Here is a 21,972-nt window from a genome sequence, read left to right on the forward strand (position 1 = left end):
GCTCAGTCTGTCATTCTATACTGGGCATTCTTATCCTTATCTTATAAAAGGGGGAGTTGAGAGATTCTGTCAAAGGTTAGTAGAACCTAAGAAAAAAAGAGATACATTCATCAAAAATTAAAAACTTTTGTGCATCAAAGAACACTGTCAAGAAAGTGAAAAAAAAACCTACAGAATATGAGAAAATCTTGCAAATCATGTGTCTGATAAAGGTTTAATATCCAGAATATGTAAAGAACTCCTAAAACTCAAGAACTAAAAGACAAACAACCCAATTTAAAAAAATGGGCAAAGGACTTGATTAGACACTTCTCCAGAGAAGATATACAAATGGTAAATAAGTTCATGAAAAGATGCTTAGCATCGTTGGTCATTAGGGAAATGTAAATCAAAACCACAATGAGAGACTACTTCATACCTACTAGAGTGGCTATAATAATTTTTAACAATAACAAAATAACAAGTGTTGGCAAGGATGTGGAGAAATTAGAACCTTTGTATTGCTGGTAGCAATGTAAAATCATGCAGTGCCTTTGAAAAACAATTTGGTGGTTCCTCAAAAAGTTAAACGTAAGATTACCATATGACCCAGCAAGTCCACTCCTAGGTATAAACCCAAAAGAATTGAAAACAGGGACTCAAACAGATGTTTGCGTGCCAGTATTCATCACAGCATTATTCACAATAGCCAAAAGGTGGAAACAATCCAAGCGTCCATCAACGGATGAATGGAGAAACTAAATGTGTTAATATACATGCAATGGAATATTATTCAGCCATAAAAAGGAATGAAATTCTAATACATGCTATAATCTAGATGAACCTCGAAAACATCATGCCAAGTGAAACAAGCCAGACACAAAATATTGTATGATTCCACTCATATGAGTGATCTAAAATAGACAGAACGTAGGTTAGAGGTTACCGGTGCTGTGGAGAGGGGGCGATGGGAAATTGCATAATGAATTTCTGTTTGAGGTGATGAGAAAATTTTAGAAATATATACCTGTGATGCTTGTATAGCATTGCGAATGCAATGAATACCACTGAATTGTACACTTAAAAATGGGTAAAAGGGCAAATTTTACATTATATAGTTTGTACCACAATAAAAAAAGTTAATGGAACCAGATATAGAATTTAAGCATATCATCTAATGTTCCAAAGGTATCCAATTAAGGAACTAAAAATACAGAAAAACAGTATTTGCTACATGACAGATCACCCCAAAACATAGCAGCTTAAATCAACCACAGTTATTATTTCTCATATAAGTCTCTGTTCTTCTGTGGGTTGACTCATCTGGATAGAAGGTTCTTCTGCTGGCGTCACTGAGGGTCTTACCTGGGACTGTAGTCAGACAGCAGCTGGAGCAGAAAGGCCGGGCTCAGCTGGGGACTCTGGGATCGCTGGGCCTCCATCTCTCGACGTGGCCTTTCCGTGCGGTCTCTCCTGCAGGATACCCAGACTTCTTGCAGTGAGGCTCGAGATTCCTGAGAGCACAAAAGCAGAAGCTGCCAGGCTTTTTAAAGGAACTGTTCTAATGTCAGCTGTGCTGCAATCTATTGTTTAAGTCAGAGGACAGGGAGGGCCAGCTGAACCTCAGTATATGGGTGAATCCTGGAGGCGTGATCCGTTGGGGCCATGTTTGGAGGCTAGTTAGGACAAAACCATTCACACGTGCACAGAATAAGGAGAGTCCAATCTTCATGTCACACTGTAGGAAGCCAATGGATAATATCTGAAGTTGGAAAATCAAGGAATAGGAGTGTGTGCCTATTAGTGAGAGATAACAGAAGATAACCACCATTGGAAACAAATCCAGGGGTGGGACGAACTAGAGTGGGGGACTCTTGCTTTTTCACTGTATAAACCCTTCTATATCATTAGGTTTAAGACTGTGAGTGTGCACCGTTTGTTTCAATAACATGGTAGGGTAGTGGTTGAGAGTATGGCTCTGGGACCAGATCGCCTGGGCTCATATCTTAGCCACGTCACTCACAATCTCTGTGACCATGGGCAAGTTGTATTACCACTCAGTTCCTCAGTGTTCCCATCTGTGAGATGGGGATAAAAATCATAACCTCATAGGGTTATGAGGATGAAGCACTTAGAATGCCATCTAGCAAAATGTAGATCCTCAAATAATGTTAGCTGTTCACAATCATAACATTAGAAAAGAAAAAACAAGCAAACCCACAGTTGAAGTAGGCATCCCGAGATTCTAGCCTCCTAACTCTGCCACAAATGGGTTGAGCAAGTCTGTTAACCTCACCTTAAAACTGAGAGGGTATAAGCTAGGATGAGCTCCTAGGAACAGAAGTTCTGTCAAAGCTGAAGTCTAGAGGAGCTAGCCATGACTGTCAAAAAATGAGACTCCCCTCCCTTTTAGGAGAGAGCTTCAGATTCTTTACAGCTGAACCTGTTCCTTTATCCTCGTACTGTACCCACTATGGAGGCATAATTCACAGCCTTACTCGCTGCCTGTCCAAGGACCTTTCTCCTGGGAAAGAACTTTATAAATCATTTTAAGTTAGTGGCCATAACTCCCAGGTGCTTACATGAGACCAAGTGGAAAAGGACATTAACTTGGAACTAATTAAATCGCTGCTAGTCTGTATTTGCCGTCCTCCTGAACGAATCTCTCCCAGAAGGCTGGTCCTGTGGTCAGCCCTGGGTGAGACTGTAAAGGAGGTAACATTGGGCTCCCGAGGAACACCCCCCCTTCCTCTCACCCCAGGGAGGTCAGAGCTCATGTGTTTCTCTGCGCTATCAGGAAGCAGTATGATCTCTCCGAGAGGTGACTTAAAAGAGTCTCCTCCTTAGAAGCAGTTGCATTTTAAAATGCCTTTCCTTCTTTTCGCCATACACTTGGGGGGGGAAAAAATGAATGAATGGTACACTTCCTGGCATGGGCTGGAGGCCAGAGCAAGAATCGTTTTCGGAGGGAAGGCTGTCCTGGAACCTGTCCCTCGCACCACGTGGGCAGGCCACCTGCCGAGGGTGGTACTTCCACAGACGACCCTGGCCCTGTAACTTACAGGTGGGTGCCTCTGGGCACTAGGACCTGGGCAAGTCCATCTCCAGCTAGAAAGAGCAATTTAAATTAGGAACAGCAAGTTCCTTCCCATCTCACTCGAGCTCCCCTATCAGCTAGGGCTTCGGAGAAAGCGTCATGGCCCCTCAGTCTGTGCCAACTCCCAGGTGGTCTTGACTGCAAGGCCGTTCTTACAGAAAGTGTAAATTCTAACTTAGCAGTCGGCTGCGAAGCCTGGCTCCCTGGCAGGCCAGGCATGGGGACAGGAGGTGACAGCCGCTAATCAGGTCCTTGCTGTGCCGTCCTGACTCACCGCCGAGCCCTGGCCTGTTCCTAGCTGACCCCACTCCTGTCATGCTCAGCAAGAAGCTCAACTTCTCCATTAATCAGCCTGTTCGCAGGAGCCGGAAAGGTGACTCGTAACAGGCCTCCTGTCCCAGCCTCCTCTATAATGACATTCTGCACAAGCAGAGTCATTCTTTGATTCCCTGTGACCTTCGGGGTTCTGGCAAATGAGAAGGTGCCTGGGATCCGCGGTGAGGGCCTAAGGGTGTCTTTCCTGCGAAGAGACACTTTCCTCTTCCACCCCCGCCCCCTCCCCCATCTCTCAGTGGCACGAGGCAAGGACGTGGCCTCACTCATTTTCCCTGTTGGAAAAAGCCTTCTTCCCAGAGCCAGGGGGCTTTGGGATGAGGTGGCCGGCACTGGTCCATGAGTATTTACCAGAGGTGACTCCGGGGGTCTGTGGCTGCCTCGCCTTGACAGATGAAAAAATGCTGCCTAAGTGCCCTTGCCAAGGTCACCCCACAAGCAATCGCTGGTGCTGGGAGAATGCGCTCACCCCAGACAGTGAGGGAGCTACAGGCCCAAGCTGTCAGAGCCCTGGAGTGGGAGACTGCGCCAGCCCGTGGAAGACGAGAGCGTACAAGACGGTAAAGTAATAAATACATGACGGCCGGTCTCTCTGCCTTGCTTGCTCCTCGGAGATGCCCAGGTAGGAACGTGGTGGCTGTGATGATTAATGAATCAACCCACCCAGTTAACCTGCAGTTTGGAAACCACGTGCAGCCCTAAGGCAGTCTCTGGGCTACTCATCCTTCCTCTCCAAGGCGCCAATGGGCTTTGGTCTGCTGCTGGCGACGCCGGCAGCCCAGCAGAAACTTCAGTTGGAGGATTTCAGAATTTGGTCCGCTTTCTATTGAAGTGCAATTTTTTAAGAAGTCCTTTCAAATCCAGTCATTTTAGAAGCAACCCCTGCGCTGACTCAGAGGTCTGCTCAGTCTTCCGTGGCTCTCAGCATCTAGGATTACCCCTTCTTCCTCAGCCTGAACCCACGGCCCCCAGAAGTAAATGAACAGCCTAAATTGGATGGGAGTTGCGTTCTGAAGATACACATCAGGTGAACTTAGGAACACAGGGAGACTTGGGCGGCACTTCTTCTTTTCTCTTGCAGCACAAAGGGGAACAAAGCGTCAGAGCTGCGGGGATGGCCAGGCTCAGCGCTGCCCCCTCCCTCGCAGCCGGCTTTGGGTCGGGGTGGGGGTGGGCCTCAGGCCAGGGAAGAGTCTTAAGGAGGATATTTTGCTTCATCCACGGAACACCACGAGTAGGTTGGGCATAGACGTTTACTCTCATGAAATGGCCCAGTTCCTAAAGGAGTAAGAGGTTTTCTGCAAACTATGGGACTAGATCCTGTCACTTCCCCGTTTAAAGCCTCCAGTGCTTTCCCATCTCGCTGAGAATAAAATCAGTCTGTACAGTGGCTTCCAAGACCCTGGTCCTCTCCGACCCCTCCTCCTTCCTCCCTTGGTCACCCTGCTTCAGCTACAGTGGCCTTCTTGCTGTCCCTTCATCAAGCCTGACTCATTGTCACCTAAAATCCTCTTCCCCCGATAGATGCCTACTGCTTCCACTCCAGCCACAGCCCTTCCTCCACCCCCCTCCGTGCGCTCACTTATTCATTTCCTGTTTGATTTGCTCCAGAACATTGATCTCCAGGAGACATTACCTTAATGTCTATTTGCTTACATTGTGTGGCAGAGAATACTAGTTTCTCATCCTGCCCACATCCTTTCCTTCTTCCTGACTATAGAATCTCAGTTTTAATGGAGGAAAGAAGAGGGTAACACATCCAGTTAAAAACCTACAGGGACTTCCCCGGCAGTCCAGTGGTTAAGAATTTGCACTTCCACCGCAGGGGGCATGGGTTCAACCCCTGGTTGGAGAACTAAGATCCCACATGCTGTGCAGCCAAAAATAAACAAAACTGTAAAAAAAAAAAAAAAAAAAACAAAAAACAAACAAACAAAAAAACCCCTACACTTTGCAGCCTCTTTTGCAGCCCAGGGGCTGAGTTCTAGTCAGTGACACGGAGGTGGAGGTTGGTTGGCTGTCTTGCTTAGAAAGAGGAGGTAAGGGTATGTTTTACGCCTCTCTCCTTTCTCCCGCTCCTGCCTGGGAAACCAGATATGGTGGCTAGAACACCTGGACCATAAAGTGACCTCAAGGATGGCAGCCATGAGCTAAGGAGGGCAAAACAAAAAAATAGATGCAGCAACCTGGGTCCTGGATGTTTCAGGTGTACAGCAAAGTGATTCGGTTATAGACATATATACGTATATATCTTTTTTTTTTTTTTTTTTGGCTGTGTTGGGTCTTCGTTGCTGCACACCGGCTTTCTCTAGTTGGAGCGAGTGGAGGCTACTCTTCCTTGCGTTGCGCAGGCTTCTCACTGCAGTGGCTTCTCTGGTTGCGGAGCTTGGGCTCTAGGTGCGTGGGCTTCAGTAGTTGCAGTGCATGGGCTCAGTAGTTGTGGCTTGCGGGCTCTAGAGCAACGGCTCAGTAGTCACGGTACACGGTCTTAGTTGCTCCGCAGCGTGTGGCATCTTCCCGGACCAGGGCTAGAACCCGTGTCCCCTGCATTGGCAGGTAGATTCTTAACCACTGCACCACCAGGGAAGTCCCTATATATTTTTTGAATTCTTTTCCATTATAGTTTATTGAGTTTTCCTCCTTCTTGATCACTGAACCCAGCAGCATAGATATTTATGTGGGTAAAAGCAATTTTAATTTCTAAATGTTAGCTGCAGAAACAGCATCATTCAGTTCCTAGGGGTATAAAATGCGGATTTGCTTTGGCTTTAAGACGAGGAAGTTTCTGACATCTTTGGAGTTCAGCGACCTTGTTAGCGTAGCAATCCTGATGCTACAGTTGCTTCGACTTCTTGCCCTTCTACCGAAGAGCTACACTAAAATACAGTTTTATTCCTATCATAAAACATCCGTAGGCAGATGGAGCCATTTATTATCTCTAATCTTGAAATGGCAGCTTAGAGAATCCAAGGATTCTTGGGCTAGGGTGGAATAGTGCCCAGAGGGGTCCATGATACACATATGTTATCTTGAGGGGATAAGAACTTGCCTGCAAAAATGCTTTTTGGATCAGGGTAACAGTGACTGGTAGTACTTCCAATTCTACCAACAGAGGAAGTGCAGTTTTGTAGAAAAATGCTGAACTAGCAAATGACCTAAGCTTTAGTCCCAGCTACGTGTCTTAGCAGCCATGTGACCCGGAGCAAGGCCTGCACGTCCTAATCTCCCCAACTGGGACAGCACCTTTATTTCCTACCCTAGTAGTGAGGGTCACATGAGATAAGGTATGTGAAGGTAAACCATAATATTTATATGCAAAATCCCAGTTTTTAAAAGATGGGAAGAACCTCAGGGGTTGTCTAACCCAACCTTTCATTTTACAGATCTGAGTACTGATGGCCAAGAAAGTCCAGGTTTTGCCCAAGGTCACAGGATAGGGTAGTGGTGGAGCTGGGTCTTGAGTTCCCAGACCAATTTTATTCCTACCATCTCATCCTTTTTGTCCATGGATGAGATACTGTTATTATTTCTCCTTTGGTTGTGCCTTTGCATTTACTGTCTTTATCATAAAACTGGTGATATTGCAGAGAGATTAGTCCTGCCTTAAGGAAGTACAGTTGGAAGTTCAGACGCAAGTTGCTTTCAGTCATCTGTGCATCGCACCGTATTTACTGTGGCTACAATGGGGCAGACTCTAGGCTTGGAGGATATAGCAGTGAGTACAGCAGAGATCCCTGCCTTCAGGGAGCTTATCTAACACACACACACACGCACACACACACTCTAGATGGTATCAAGTGTTGTGGAGAAAAATGGGGCAGGAAAAGAAGATGGGGAGTGGGGAGTGCTGGGTTGGGTAGGTAGGAAGGGGAGATGCTGCTGTCTTACGTAAGATAGTCAAGGAAGGCCTTACTGATTGGATTATGTTTAAGTGGTGACCTGAAGTAATAGGGGAGCGAGCCACATGGATATCTTAGGGGAAGAGTGTTCGAGGCTGAAGAAACAGCAGGTATTTGAGCGCTCTGGAATACCTTTGCCTGTTCAAGGAAGAGCAAATCAGCCAATACGACTGGAGCAAAGTGAGTAATGGGACAAGTGGAAGGAGAGGCCAGAGGATGGGGGATGACCGGGGCGGGGAAGCCGTAGGTCACGAAGCGACTTGTGGACTATTGTAAGAATTTTGACTTGGACTCGGTCTTTAAACGGGTGCAAAGCAGAAATTCTTCAGAAGACTGGGATGCCCTTGATCAATTGACATTCTGCTTTGACCCACCATTTTCTCTCTAATTCCTCATTTGGACTGCCCCCCACCCCTTTGGTTTGCGGCTCCACCAAGTGTTCTTTGTAAGTGCTCTTGACCTATTAGTGAATGTTCTTAAAGGAGAGAAAAGAAACAAAGGCCCAGTAGCTTCGTGTTCTGTATAAGGTTAAAATAAACTTGGGAGATGCTTCCCGGCATCCAAAAACCAATTAAGCAGGTTACTTGGAAGTATTTCTAAAAACAGCAGCACAGTGGAAACAGACTGACAGGTGAGCAGATGGGAGGACCATCGACTCAAATTTATTTCACAGCTTGCAGCTCAAATGAGTGTTCCAGAGTCAGAACAGCTGGCCTTTTATTCGGTAAGCCACTGTCCTTTGCTTTGCTCGTCTCTCAAGAGTAGGAATGGATTTTGCTCCAGTGGAAGTTTGTCCATCGGTCTTTGACTTTGCAGGGGAAAATCCTTTGTAGAAAACAAGCTCTTGATGTAAATCAGATTTCTCTGTAACGTCTGCTTCTTTCATGGGTTATGAAGTTTCTGGATTCTGGAAATCAATGGCGTTGGCCTCTTAGCTTTCATTTTCATAACCGTATTCATTACCTCTGTGCCTACTGTTATCTGATTCTGAGTAAATGGAATTTAACCAAGTAATCAAAAAGCAAAAGTCTTCAGGTTTGCAAGAAGAAACATTTTTTTAAATGGTATAGTGCATCTGAAAATCACAGCTGCCTTGAATTTCTGATTGTAAGTTATTCTGGAATCTTTCTGAAGTTTGAGACTGTCCTGTGCAAACTTTGCTTAAGTTTCAAGCAACAGGGAAGTCACGAAATTTGGAAAGGGTTATCTTTTGTCAATCATGGTCCTTTGTGGGGTACCGTGCTGACAGAGGATGGAGGAGAGACCGTATTCTATGGCTGAAAGGAGGGCTTGATACTACCCAGTGGGGATTTTGTTCCAATAATTGCATCAAATTGGACCTTCTGCCATGTTGCAGGTATAGCATTAATATTACTCATTAAGTCATATGCCTGTATGCTTCCCTCCCAACGGCAGAGGCACTGGCAGAATATATTTTCTTCCAAAGTGTTTGTTTTCATTGTTGCCCTTTAAAAATAATGAGTTCATTCTATTCCCTTGCAAGGAAAGTTACTCTAGACTGCTTTGAAATTGTATATCTTTTGTTGAGCACCTTTCTGCAGTGGTTCCATAGCTTTGTGTGCTGGGGAACCCAACCCGGCCTCTCTTAAAACTCCCAACCAAGCTGCCTCAGACTTGATTCATATAATCGTCCAGCCGATTTGACCTTTATATTGTTACCCTTGGCCAGGTAGAAGTCATGCAAGTTTCAGATGACCCTATCATGTGACCAGAGATCAAAGGTCAGCAGCTCCTAAATGTTCAGCTGTCAAGGTAGCCCATTCATCACTCTCATTATGTAACTGACAAGCTGACAAATGAACCTGGGGATAAAATTGTTCTCAACTCTTTACCTCCTGGATTTACACCCCCGTGTTGGGCCAAGCAGTCTCCGATGTTAAGTGGTTCCACGGGCCTGCTGGAGTCCCTGAAGTAGGGGGAGGGACTCCAGGAGTACTGTTCTCTGTGCCAGACCTTGTGAAGTCACCAGTTACCTACTTACGGAGCCACGTTGCAGGTCTACAAGAACTGACCGTGAGCCTGGTGTCCTCTGAAAGGGAGGTGAGTTTAATGTGAGTCCTCTGTGGACCCAAAGACACCCACGTGTCCCCCCCACCCACCCACATACCACCTTCAGCATCTTTGTGGTCCTTTGTGGTAGGTTGAGATGGTGCATGTTTTCGCAAACTGGCTCAGTCTGAAGAATCACTTGTGAAAATTCACATGGACAGGACCCTCCTCCCGGGAGTCTAGCTTGGGGCTAGGTGCCTTTGGAAAACTGTTTATAACCAGGACCCAAACTGATTCTCTTGATGTCTGTATTTTGGAACAGTACAAAGAGCTTGAGATTAGGAATCAGACAATTTTGCCAAATCCTGACTCTATCCTTTCTTTAGCTGTGAATTGGACAAGCTATTTAATCCTCTGGACCTCCATTTTCCATTTGAGGACATACGTTTAATTAGAAGACTTATACAGTGCCTGACACTTAGTAGATATGATGGGCTATTTTTAATGTTTCTATCAGCCTTATTACTATTCCTTTGGTCTGAGAGGAGATGTCATCAGGGAGGCATTGGCACGAGAGAATTGCTTTATAGTATCTCCCATAGCAACAAAAACCTCTGAAAAACTTATAAGGGCAGAACGGCAAGGAGATGTGAGGATTACACAATATAATTACGTAGGTTGGGAAGAAACCCTAAAGAAGGTGCAGATAGTACAGTAGAAGGGAGAAGGGCATGGCATCCCCCTGGACCCCGAAAGAAAGAACAGAGATGACTATGAGCCATTCTGTTACCAAAAAGTGTCCCTGATTTTTAGACCAGTAAGAGGTCTTGTGACCTTGTCTCTTCATCTCTTGACCCCTTGGAGGTACTATCTGAGCACCTTACCTCTCACCCCAGGGGCCTCTCTTCTCTGGTGGAGTCTTTGCCACAGGTCAGAGGAGCTATTAGCGGTGACCTGGAGTGGGACAAAGCCCTGCTTCCATATGCTAGGAGGACAGGGAACCCTGGTCAAAGGAAATTCCTTCTTGGATCCCAAGTAGGAACTCTAAATGTTCATTTTCCTTAAACAAAACCAGACACCTTGCTATTCATGGCCACTGGACTATATAATATATTAATATTATATTTCAGAGAAATTATAGGTAATACTGGTGTTGAGGAGAAGAATTAGGAGCGATGAGAACCATTATTTACATGGAAAATGGTGAGTTCCAAACAAATGTGGAGAGCACAGTTATTTGCAGCAGCTGGGCTTGGCCTGGGCTGTTCTCTGTGCTGCTCCCTTCTCCTCCCAACGAGGGAACAGTATAGGTTCACAGTAGGTACTCCACACCATGCTGATTGATTGACTGAGATCTAGACAGCAGGGTTTATCCAGACTGAACAGCACAATGATTTCTTGCAAAATGGCTGGTTATCCAGATGGCTGAATGGCATTATCCTGGTATTCAAAAGCATTTGGGGGATATTTGGCTTTTAGAGCAGCTAAGCAAGCTCTTCTATCAGGCTTCTCCCTTCTTCCCTGAAATGTGAAGCCAAAAGTAGATTTTTAAATAACCAGAAGTTAAGTCGAGTCAAGCTTCTCGAGTGGTCATGGCTGAAAAAATAGTACCTGCTAAAAAGGTGTATTGACCCACCCCATCCCCCCCAAAAAGAGCTGACCCATGGGCCAAAGTGTGGCTTTTCCTCACTCTGATGTGTGTTGACTTTACTGATCTGAGAACATTAACATGTGAGTCAGAGGCAAGAGGTTAAAAGCCTTTGAAAGAGAAAGTGAGAGTGTCCTTTGTTGGACCTCACTCAGGAGTTGGTTTTGCTTAGTGGTTCTGCAGTAGGTAAACTGAGTTATACAAATCAAACAAGCTGATTTCATACAACCACCTCAGTCAAAGTAGACCATCGTGATTCGTATGACAGGGCAGCTCTTTCTTTGTCAGGTTGTCCACAGAGCCATGATGGCAGTAACACAAAGTCCAAGAAGACAAATTATAAATTCGTTCACTCACTCTTCTCTTTTCAAAGCATTTAAAGTCTCAAGGGTAGATGATTATAAACAGGTCTGCATGCTCGCCTCACCTCTAAGACAGATTATTTGGAACAAAGTCTGGTGAGACCATGAAAAACAGTACAATGGAGTAGCCTCTTACTCCAAGTGAGATTTGAAATGTGGTGTTTAATGTAGACATCATGGAGAGTCAGAATTATTCACGGAATCCCTTAAATGGTACATAAAGTACTATTAGGGAGTTAGATCCCGTGTTATATGAAAAAATACTTCTTTTTATATATATATAAATTTACTTATTTTTGGCTGCATTGTGTCTTCATTGCTGCGTGCGGGTTTTCTCTAGTTGTGGCGAGCGGGGACTACTCTTCGTTGCGGTGCATGGGCTTCTTGTTGCGGAGCACAGGCTCTAGGCACATGGGCTTCAGTAGTTGCAGCGCATGGGCTCAGTAGTGGTGGCTCACGGGCTTAGTTGCTCCGTGGCATGTGGGATTTTCCTGGACCAGGGCTCGAACTCGTGTCCCCTGCATTGGCAGGCAGATTCTTAACCACTGTGCCACCAGGGAAGCCCCAATACTTCTCTTTTAAATATTGGAATAACTCTGTGTGGCAAGATGCTATGATTTTACTGGGCCCAGAGAACCTAAGAACGGAGAACATGCAGGTCCCACATTGGTCTAGAGCTCCCTCCACAGCATAGAAGCCCATTGAGATTGTTGCCCCTTTACATCATTATTTCCCACTTTCTTCATGCTGGTCCTGGCAGTTGCGTCTTGCAGGTTAAACGTAGATTTGATGTGATATCACATCAGGGTTTTCTACTTGAGTGAAGCCTCTTAAGCCTTGGTGCTGGTTTACACCGTTTGAGGGAATGTATTGTGATGTGGCTGATACCCTAAAACAGCCTTCTGTTTGACATGAACCAGGATGACAGTCAACTCCTCACTGTAAGTGAAAATTCCAGAAAAATACTCTGACTTGGAGAAGACTGGATATTTTCTGATGAAGTTGTGAGTCTAAATTGCTCTAGTCTTTTGGAACTTTCCTGGCGGTCCAGTGGTTAAGACTTCGCCTTCCAATGCAGGGAGTGTGGGTTCAATCCCTGGTCAGGGAACTAAGATCCCACATGCCTCGTGGCCAAAAAACCAAAACATAAAAAACAGAAGCAATATTGTAACAAATTCAATAAAGACTTTTAAAATGGTCCACATCAAAAAAAAAAAAATCTTAAAAAGAAAGTGTGATGTCTTTCACACTTATTTTTTTTAATGCATTCTTTTTAAGGGCTGTGTGATATTTCATTATCTGGTTGCACATATTTTATTCTTTTTTTTTCCACACTTATTTTTAAGCATTACACGCCCCCGGCCAATGTTGCCTAATCTGCTGTGTTTTAAAAATAGAACTTGTGTCACATAGGAAAGGGCTACATTTGTGCAGTACTCTACATATTTTAAAAGGCTTTTATATTTTTATATATATTATTTAATTTTTATCTTCACAAAGTCCAGTGAACCAGGGAAACATGAACTTCGTGTAACAGTTGAGGAAAGTAAGAGGTTGTGAGGTTTTTCTCAGGGTCACTCCAGGAATACAGTTGACCCTTGAGTAAATTTGAACTAAGAAGGTCCCCTTATACATGGGGTTTTTTTCAATAAATATAGTCAGCCCTCTGTATCTGTGGATACAGAACCCAAGGATACGGAGGGCCAACTGGAAGGGATTTGAGCATCCACGGATTTTGGTATGCAAACTGGGGGTCCTGGCACGAGTCCCCTGAAAATACTGGGGGATGACTGTATAATTAGAAGTAGTTTATGCTCTTAAAAGATGAAGATGTATCTTTTACTTCTATAGATGATAGATGCTTACGCTATGAGAACCTCAGAGTCATTAGAATGAAGAGAAAGTTTTGTCAGTCATTTGCTGTAATTATTGTCACAGGAACATGAAAAAAAAAGCATTTTGCTCCTTTCTTTCCCCGGAAATGGTTTGGAATCTCCTGAATATCTACGTTTGGCAAGAATAGCTAAGTAATCAGGGGATAGCACCCATTTTGGTCCAAATGGGAATCCATGAGAAAGATGGAATGTGGTGGAAAGGACAGCCAGCCAGATGTCCAGGGTCTGCGCAGCCCCGCTCTCCCACCTGCCATTGGATTAATCTGGGGAAAGGCAGCCCTCACGTCAAATGTGGTTCAGGTACCTGCCTCCCCATCTCTCTCAGGTTATTGTGAAAATTGAATAAATCAGTGCTGCATATTAAGATTCTTCGAGACGCTTAAACAATGTATGGAATGTACTTATTTTAATCAGGAGTTACTCTCTTCTTTCACATTAAAGAATTCTCTCTTAGGAGTTCATTTTTTTTGTCTCCTCAATGGCCTGTGCTTGGTAATATTTCTCCATCAAGTTCTAGTTTTTTGTACTTTTTTTAAAAATTTATTTATTTTTATTTTTGGCTATGTTGCAACTTCGTTTCTGCGCGAGGGCTTTCTCTAGTTGTGGCAAGCAGGGGCCACTCTTCATCGCGGTGCGCGGGCCTCTCACTGTTGCGGCCTCTCTTGTTGCGGAGCACAAGCTCCAGACGCGCAGGCTCAGTAGTTGTGGCTCACGGGCCTAGTTGCTCCGTGGCATGTGGTATCTTCCCAGACCAGGGCTCAGAACCCATGTCCCCTGCATTAGCAGGCAGATTCTCAACCACTGCGCCACCAGGGAAGCACTACTTTTTTTTTTTTTTTAACGCCTGTTTGTCCCAATGAATCTTTTAGCAGGAACCATTTCTCCCAAAATCTTTATCATTTCATCAAGAGTAATGGAAATGTTACCTGTCCTTCTTTATTTGTTGCAAAATTTAGGGACGAGGAGGAAGACCGTACATGTTTTCTTAAAATCGATGGCCAGCACATTACTGTAAAACCTATTGATTAAAAACACAAAGTATAATGTTAGTCATTTAGTCTGTGAAGTGATGCAATAAGGGAAGAAATTTATTCTCTGGCTCTTGCATTAACCTTTTATTGACTACTTGCATACCCATAATTAACACACACTTTAGCTAAAGTGGTTAATTTCAGCATGGCGACCAGTGTTCACTAATGTAGCTGCGGTCCTCATCCTCCAAATGTAAGTGTAGCCCTGGGGGAATCAGCAGGCAGTGGGGCCCTGCGTGAGTTACACCTGGGAGAGGAGAGGAGGGGAACCTCTGGACAGTCGGCTGACAGGCCAGCCGACGTGACACCTTTCAACTGCTTCCTGTTACGTCACTAGGTCATTCAGGGAGAACCACTCCCAAGTAGCAAGAGTTTTGAGGGTAGCTACAGAGTCCTTTGAATTGAAATAATGTGAATTTGGGAGGGAGAGAGATGAAGCATATATTATTTTCCATAGCTCCCCTTGCAATGCCGCATAAAAGGAACAGGGTTTTCTGAGTAGATCTGAGTTTATTTGTTAACCCTTTAGGATGGGAGTAGAGAGCACAAGGTTGAAAGGGGAAACTGTAGCTTCCTTACTGTTTAGCTGAGTTTCTTACTGTTTGTCTGCGCTCAGAATGATCTGCTATCCTTGATAAAGAAATTTTTAGGGAAATTTTTTTAACTTTCTTTAGAAAGGTCATCCAGCTCTGGTCATTAAAACTGGCTTATTTTTATTTTTATTTTATTTTATTATTATTTTTTTTTTTTTGCGGTACACGGGCCTCTCACCGTTGTGGCCTCTCCAGTTGCGGAGCACAGGTTCCGGACGCGCAGGCTCAGCGGCCATGGCTCATGGGCCCAGCCGCTCCGCGGCATGTGGGATCCTCCCGGACCGGGGCATGAACCCGTGTCCCCTGCATTGGCAGGCAGACCCTCAACCACTGCGCCACCAGGGAAGCCCTGGCTTATTTTTGCACAAAGGCCAGTGTGGATGACACCAGCGCACTCTTGTTTTCTGGGTAGAAATTTGTCCCCAATGGAAATATTATTGGAATCGAAAACAAAAGCCAGGGATTTCATGCTTTCACATGATCTCTGCACTGTATCAGCAGCATCTCAGTTTGGAGAGAGGACCATCAACATGCACCTGGCAGGCAGGGCCACTGCAGTGGATGTTGTAGAAGGCAGGAGGGCACCGAGGGGTGGGACGCATGGCCGGCATATCAGCCAGGACTCTTTGGGTCGCAAGTGACAGAAAAACCGAACTCAAACAATAACAAACTCGTGCAACTGAAAAAGTCTAGGCATACCTAGCTTCAGGTGAGACTCAATCCAGCTACTCAAACCGTATCACCCAGGACCCAGCCCCTTGCTGCATGGTAGCAAAATGACTATGGTGGTTCCAGATCACGTATCCTAATAGTTCGCAGGCCAGGCGATAAGAAAGCCTTTTCCCTTAGTTCCCAGACCAGTCCTTTGATTTACTCTCTCAGTCTTGCCCTGGAGAGGGTCACGTGCCTCCCCTAACCTCCTCCCTGTGGCTGGGAGAGTAGGATGTGCTGATTAGATCAAACCAGTCAAGGCTCTTCCCTGGCTGTAGAGGTGGGGCCAATCTCACTCAAACCACGTGGCCAAGCGTAGGGATGGGATGGATTCCCCACAGGAAACTTAGAATCTTCTTTGTGGGAAACTTGGGAAAAGACACAAGACAGCCAGTGTCCACCACCATCAGGACTCCTAAAACATTTCCTAAGAGAACTCAGGGCCCCTTGATTTGGCGAGAGCTACAGAGCATGCGTGCTGAGAAACAATCCAACTTTATTTCCGAGAAATGCCAAGTCAACCTGAAACAACTGCCGCTCAGACAGTCCAACGACAGCACCTGTTATGAATTCTGGGTCTTCAGGAGCAACTGCTAAGTCTTTCTGAATCTGAGCATTTTCGCCTGTCACTGGAGAGTTGTAGCAGCTTGAACACATAAGCCTCGGCGTCCTGGAACGTCACATTGTGATGGGATTCAGCCCCAGGCTCAATCTGCTTCAAGCCAGAAAGAGCTGCTTCTGGTTCTCCAGAGCTGCCCCCAGTCCAGTTAGCTGAACTGGTGGACTAGGCCACCCAGTCAGTTAGCTGAAGGGAGGGGACAGTCACAGGTACAATAGGCAGCCCTCTTGTTGGCATCTCCCATTGTCACTGGCACTCGTAGTAGAAGTAACGATAGCAACAATAGTATTTAATAATTACTGAGGGCTCCCTATGTGCCAGGCACTGTGCTAAGTACTTCTCATGTGTTAATCCATGTAACCTCCACAACAAGCCCATAAGTCATGTACTGTCATCGTCATCACTGTCATCAGTATTCCCATATGACAAGTAAGAAACTGAGGCTTGGTGAGGTTAAGAAGTTTGCCCAAGATGTCATGCCCCAGGGAAGCAGCAGCTCCTGGTGTCCGGAGAACGTCTTTACCACTGTGCTTCCCCATCTTAGGAAATTAAGATGGAAGAGAGGCAGAATGAGGGAATTGAAGAGGAGAAATTGAAACCTAAAGGGAGATACGCCTTCAAGTCATTCTCAAGCCTTTTCTTTTTCAGTCCCACCGTCCGGCATGATGTTGAATTGGACAATGTGCTTTGAGTTGGGGGCGACTGTGCTTCCTTGCAGGCGAATGCATTACCTCAACAGCAAGCCTTCTGTGGGGCGCAGTCGTGACCATTGAGAAACTGGCGAGGAGCGCTGGGCATTAAAGGAAGAGCTTTAAAGTGATCTTGAAAGACCTGAATTAAGGCCCTGAAGAGACCAAACAAGGGGTTCTAGCTCTAGCCCAGAGGGAAGCAGTGGGTACGCACAGCTCCTAGCCTCTCAGGGCCGGCATGAGAAGGAGGTAGTACCCACACCGGCCAGTCCTTCCATGGGAAGAACAGTAGAAAATCAGAGCAACTTCACCCAAAAGAAAACTGGGTGGGCTTGGGAAGCTTGTACAATACAAGTGTAAGCGAACTTCTGCAGCAGGTGTTACCATTTTTAATACTTTCTCAAAATAAGGGGGCAAAACGCACTGCCAGGTGAAAAAGCATCTCTGTTGACTTTTGACAAACCTTATGCTATTCGAGGTGGATCAGCACTTATCACAGCCCTTTAATCTGCCAGCCAGGGTAGTGTGTGCACAGATCGTTTACCCGCCGTGAGATGGAAAGGCTCAATTTGGAATAACTCTCCCTACCTGGTAAATTGAGCCTTACCCTCTGATTCTGAGGCAGAGAGAAAGAACAATTTAAAAAGCTTTGCAGAGTTCCTTTGTAATTAGTCGCAGCTTCCCTTGAATATTAATTTCCCCCAGCCCTTTCATGTGATTTAGAGACTGTCTGTAGAACTGCAGAGATGCACCCACTGCAGTGAGGGGCAACATCTCAAAACACCTATTATTATTAAGTACTCTGCAGAACGTGCCTCTGTTCTTCAGTTCTGTGTGGGCTTATCAGTGCAAACAGTTTAATATTTATGCTAAGAGGATTGTCAAAAGCAGCTTCTGTTGCTTTAATTCTTGTTTTAAATAAATAATGAGAACATTTAAACACATTACTCTTCTTGGGGCCCTGAGGTCAGCTAATCTTATTATTTATGAAGTGATGTGCTACATAATAGTACTTAGTGCATGTTAACAGACGCTATTATCAGGGCCCGATGCGGAGAGCTGAAGATATATTGGAATGTTATGTGTAATGTACGACGGATTGAGTGCACAGGATGCCAGGATAGCAATTAACCACCCGAGAAAATAGGTGTAAAGTTGAAGTATGTTTTCCCATGGGGATCCCCTCACCATTAATAATTCCCCAGAGGAGAAGATGTCCTTTAGTTAGGAGCCTGCTCGACCGTCAGGCTTGGAAATAGGTCCAGGATGGTCCATTCTTTGATCTCTTCATCATAGTTGGTCCTACACGGAAGACAGAGTATGGGTAGGACCCCTTTTTAATTGATTTAGAGAACAATGCCAAGAAGGTCAGGTGGGGTGGGGAAGGACCACGCAGCTCTCCCAGATGTACTCAGAGTATTTCTTTTTGGTGCATGCACTGTCACCGCCACGTGCTCCAAGAGAGTAGAGAAACTGTTCGTTTCTTATTGCAATTTGTGTTTTCTTCTGTCTGATCATCACTTTTCAGATACATAAAGCCAAAGCCACTGAGTTTTCCCAGACCAATTTCCAGTAAGCTGTGGTCTTTCGGCAAGGTAGATGCCTGCCAGGGTGCGATGATGTCGCCCCAACTTTCTTCCTACGAGGCTATAATTTAGTTGCGTATGATAATTAATTTCTCTACTATTGATGAATAATCCATTTAATAAAAACCGTGATTTAAGTGTTTTCCTTAGGGAGTCACTCTTGCTAGCCTCTTAATTTAATTTTGTGGAAGTTTTCTCCACCTATTCATCAGTGGAAATGATTATTAACCTCTATTTGCATATATCCTTATAAATCGGTCTCTCCTTGGAGTGCCTTTTTCTGAGCACAGCAGGCTGGGACACTTGTAAATCTCTGGGATCTCCAAAGTCAATCCCGGTCTGTAATATTGTTTAATCTATTCTTGGATGTTTTAATGCAGTAAATTCAATTTAATCTTTCCCAGTAATCTAGTAATACATGGAAATCCCGCAAACAGTTAAATCTGATAATGGCTTAATCACACACTTTAAATAACAGTCGAGATAATGAAAAAATAATTCACCATTTTAAAGGCAGAGTAACTGAATTTCCCCGATGATTGGCTTCTACAAAGCCATTAGAGGTAATACAGATCTGGGCAGTGGAAAAAATAAAGACGTTCCAGCACCATAAAGAACAATTCTTCCTTCTTATAAACACACCTGCTTTCTGCCGCCCAAACTCACCCTTGTGTATCATCGCCACCGTCATAGCGGATCGTCACTGGGGCACTTGGCAAGGTCGCCCCAAGTTGCCCATGAGTTTGGGTCTTCCAGGCATTTCCTCCCAGGGGTAAACTGCCTGTTCTTCCTCTTGCAGGTGCCAGTCCCGAATTGCCCGAACTCTACCCGCGGATCAGAAGCCAGAGTGCCGGCCGTATTGGGAAAAGGATGATCCTTCGATGCCTCTGCCGTTTGATCTCACAGATATCATTTCCGAACTCAGGGGTCTGCTTCTGGAAGCCAGACCCTAGAGAAAGAGCACAAGTCTTAGGTGGAGGAGCAAAGGCTGTCTTTGACTTCTCTCCTCCAACCTTGGCATGGGCTTAGGCAAGGGGATTATGGGTAGACTGGGCCTTGGGATTGTAGACCCTGGGTCCCAGTTGGAAACAGCTAGGGAATGGAGCCCATGAATATTAAAATGTTTAAAAGTGACACAGGGTTATAGTGATTTGGTATTAAACAAGAACCTCCAACCCCCAAGGCTGTTCTCCACTTGGATTTTTAATGTGAGCCATTCCACTCCCAATGCCTGAGAAGCGACCAAGGTGAGCCTGGCCTGTGGCAAAACCTAACCTACTTTCCTCCTTCCCAAACCTTTGCAGAGACTCTGCAGGGGATGGCTCTCAGGCCGTCTAGGGGAAGACCGAATTTAGAGACATTTAGCCCATTTTCTCACCACACCCTGTAGAGGCTACGCTGTTCAGTATGGTAGCCACTAGGTAGATGGGGCTCCTTAAATTTAAATTCCATTTTAATCGTAATTAAAAATTCAGTTCCTCAGTTGCACGAGCCACATTTCAAGTGCTTAGTAGCTATGTGTGGCTAGTGACTGCTGTATTGGACACAGAACATTTTCATCATTGTAGAAAGCCCTCCCAGACAGCACTTCTATCAAAAGTTTGAGAGCGGGAGATTCTGTTTTCGCGTTCTCTGTAGCTGCTCTCCCCACAGGCGAAATAAATTAAAAGAGAAATGCCTCGTTGAAGAGTAGCCTCTTTCCCTTCTCTAGGACAGCCTGGGTTATGAGCCCTGTACTCTGCACATAAGAATGGAGCAGTGTTGAAGATTAAAATAAAGTTGACATCCTGTCTTGAGGAAGTTTCCCTGATCTAATGAAAGAGACACAGTCCTATTTACATTGCTTCCTGATTTTAGCCAGCACACTACATGTTGTTTCGTAATTCCCCCGTTCGCACATAACGATGGGTAGCATTGAGGCTTGAAGAACCCTAGTGCCCATCCTGATGATGTCAGGGCACCAGAGAGACGATGAAGAGGTTAAAACTTGGGCTTTGGTTTTCGAGTGCCTGGATCTAAATGCCCAGTAGCTTGTGACTTTTGGTGTGTTACTGTGCCTTGGTTTTCTCATCTGTATAATGGGGATACTATAGGCACCAACTCATAAGGCGGAGATGAAATGAAATAACTTAGCTGCAGACTTAGAACAATATCTGACACATAGTTAAATACCCAGTAAATATTAGTATTATTATATGTCAGTAAGTGACCTGCTGTAGGCATTTTCCCCTCCCTTCCTCAATCTTGGTGCCAGTTTTGTCTTGTGGTGCCCTGAACCCACCTCTCCCTTTTGGGCCTGGCTCCCGACCTTTGGTGACCCTGGAAATCATGAGAATAGTTAGCCCCTCTCCCCAGCCTGTCACCTTCTTTGTAGTTGTTTGCAGTAGTTGGAAAGCTGAGGAGCTTTTTTGCCCCTTGAGAGGTGCGCTGAGAACCAGGCTCTCTCCCGCCAGCAGAATCTCGCTGGTTCAAGGTATGGGCTCATTCACATGGAGTCAACCCCAGGGAGTTCACGTCACACAAAGCAGGCGGGGTTTCCTCATCTTGAGACTCTTCGTAGACACTGGATGAATTCCCTGATGTCTTTAAGCCTCAGTCTCCCCGTCAGTGAACGATGAAGCGCTGCCTCTCAGGGTTGTGGGAGAGATGAAATGAAATCACGTAGGTAAGGAGTGCAGGGCACGCAGAAGTCACCGGCTGGGCAGCCTTGGGACCATCTAGCCTAGTGTTCTATTTCACCCCCCCAGTGTCTCTTCCTTGTCATAGTTCACTAGGTGCCAATATTCAAAAATTGGGAGATTTCATGTAAAATAAAAATGTGTGCATCCTCTTCAGAATTCAGAACATCTGGCAGCCCTAGGCCTCCATCCTGGCATGGCAAAGAGCTAGGTAGCGTCCTCTCAGGCAGGGCGTGAACCCTCTGTGGCCCCCGTTGCTCCCAATTACCATTTATTGTGAACCTGACTGGCGTTACGCCTTCGTGTCGGCACCCTCCAGACCTGCTTGCTTGCATCCCTAGAGTAGAAATGAATAATAATGTTGAGTGCTTACCCCCATATATGTGTATTACTATCGAGCTATATTTGTGGACTGCTTGTACCAATAGGTCATGTACATCATAAAACATGCATAAACAATAAAAATACTGAAAGGATGAGATAAGAAACCAAGAGAGGTCCTGCTATTTTCTCCTTGCACACCAGCAGGTGGGCCTGCTTCCTTGGCCTGGGGGGCGCCCAGGTGGAGAGAGTCCTCGGAGTCCTGCAGGTGGGGGAAGAGCCAGGGGTTGGAGAAGCCACTTCCAGGAGTGAATCCGAAAGGTGAGATCACGTTTGCTCAGAAGAACTGGTGGCTTTCACTAAGCATGAGCTCATTGTGTTTAAGGGTTACATACACTCTCTGAGGAAGTTTCAGGTGGGTAGAAGGAGGAAGGGCAAGAGATGATTTACAAAAAGGGGGGCTTCCCTGGTGGCGCAGTGGTTGAGAGTCCGCCTGCCGACGCAGGGGACACGGGTTCATG

General features: G+C 45.5%; 1 protein-coding gene across 5 annotated transcripts in view; it reads left to right on the forward strand.

Annotated features, from left to right (window-relative positions):
• FTO (FTO alpha-ketoglutarate dependent dioxygenase) overlaps positions 1–21,618 on the forward strand; it is a 375,649-nt gene extending 354,031 nt beyond the window's left edge. For 4 of the 5 annotated variants that reach the window (XM_067719388.1, XM_067719387.1, XM_067719384.1 and 1 more), the window contains one exon: positions 19,252–21,618. In XM_067719388.1, coding sequence (XP_067575489.1) covers positions 19,252–19,405 — 154 coding nt within the window. In that variant the 3' untranslated portion in view covers positions 19,406–21,618. The remainder of the gene's footprint in view (positions 1–19,251) is intronic. The other variant, XM_067719386.1, reaches the window with a different exon arrangement.
• Positions 21,619–21,972: the final 354 nt, after the last annotated feature.

The sequence above is a fragment of the Pseudorca crassidens genome, chromosome 20 (genome assembly GCF_039906515.1).
Source record: "Pseudorca crassidens isolate mPseCra1 chromosome 20, mPseCra1.hap1, whole genome shotgun sequence".
NCBI lineage: Eukaryota > Metazoa > Chordata > Mammalia > Artiodactyla > Delphinidae > Pseudorca > Pseudorca crassidens.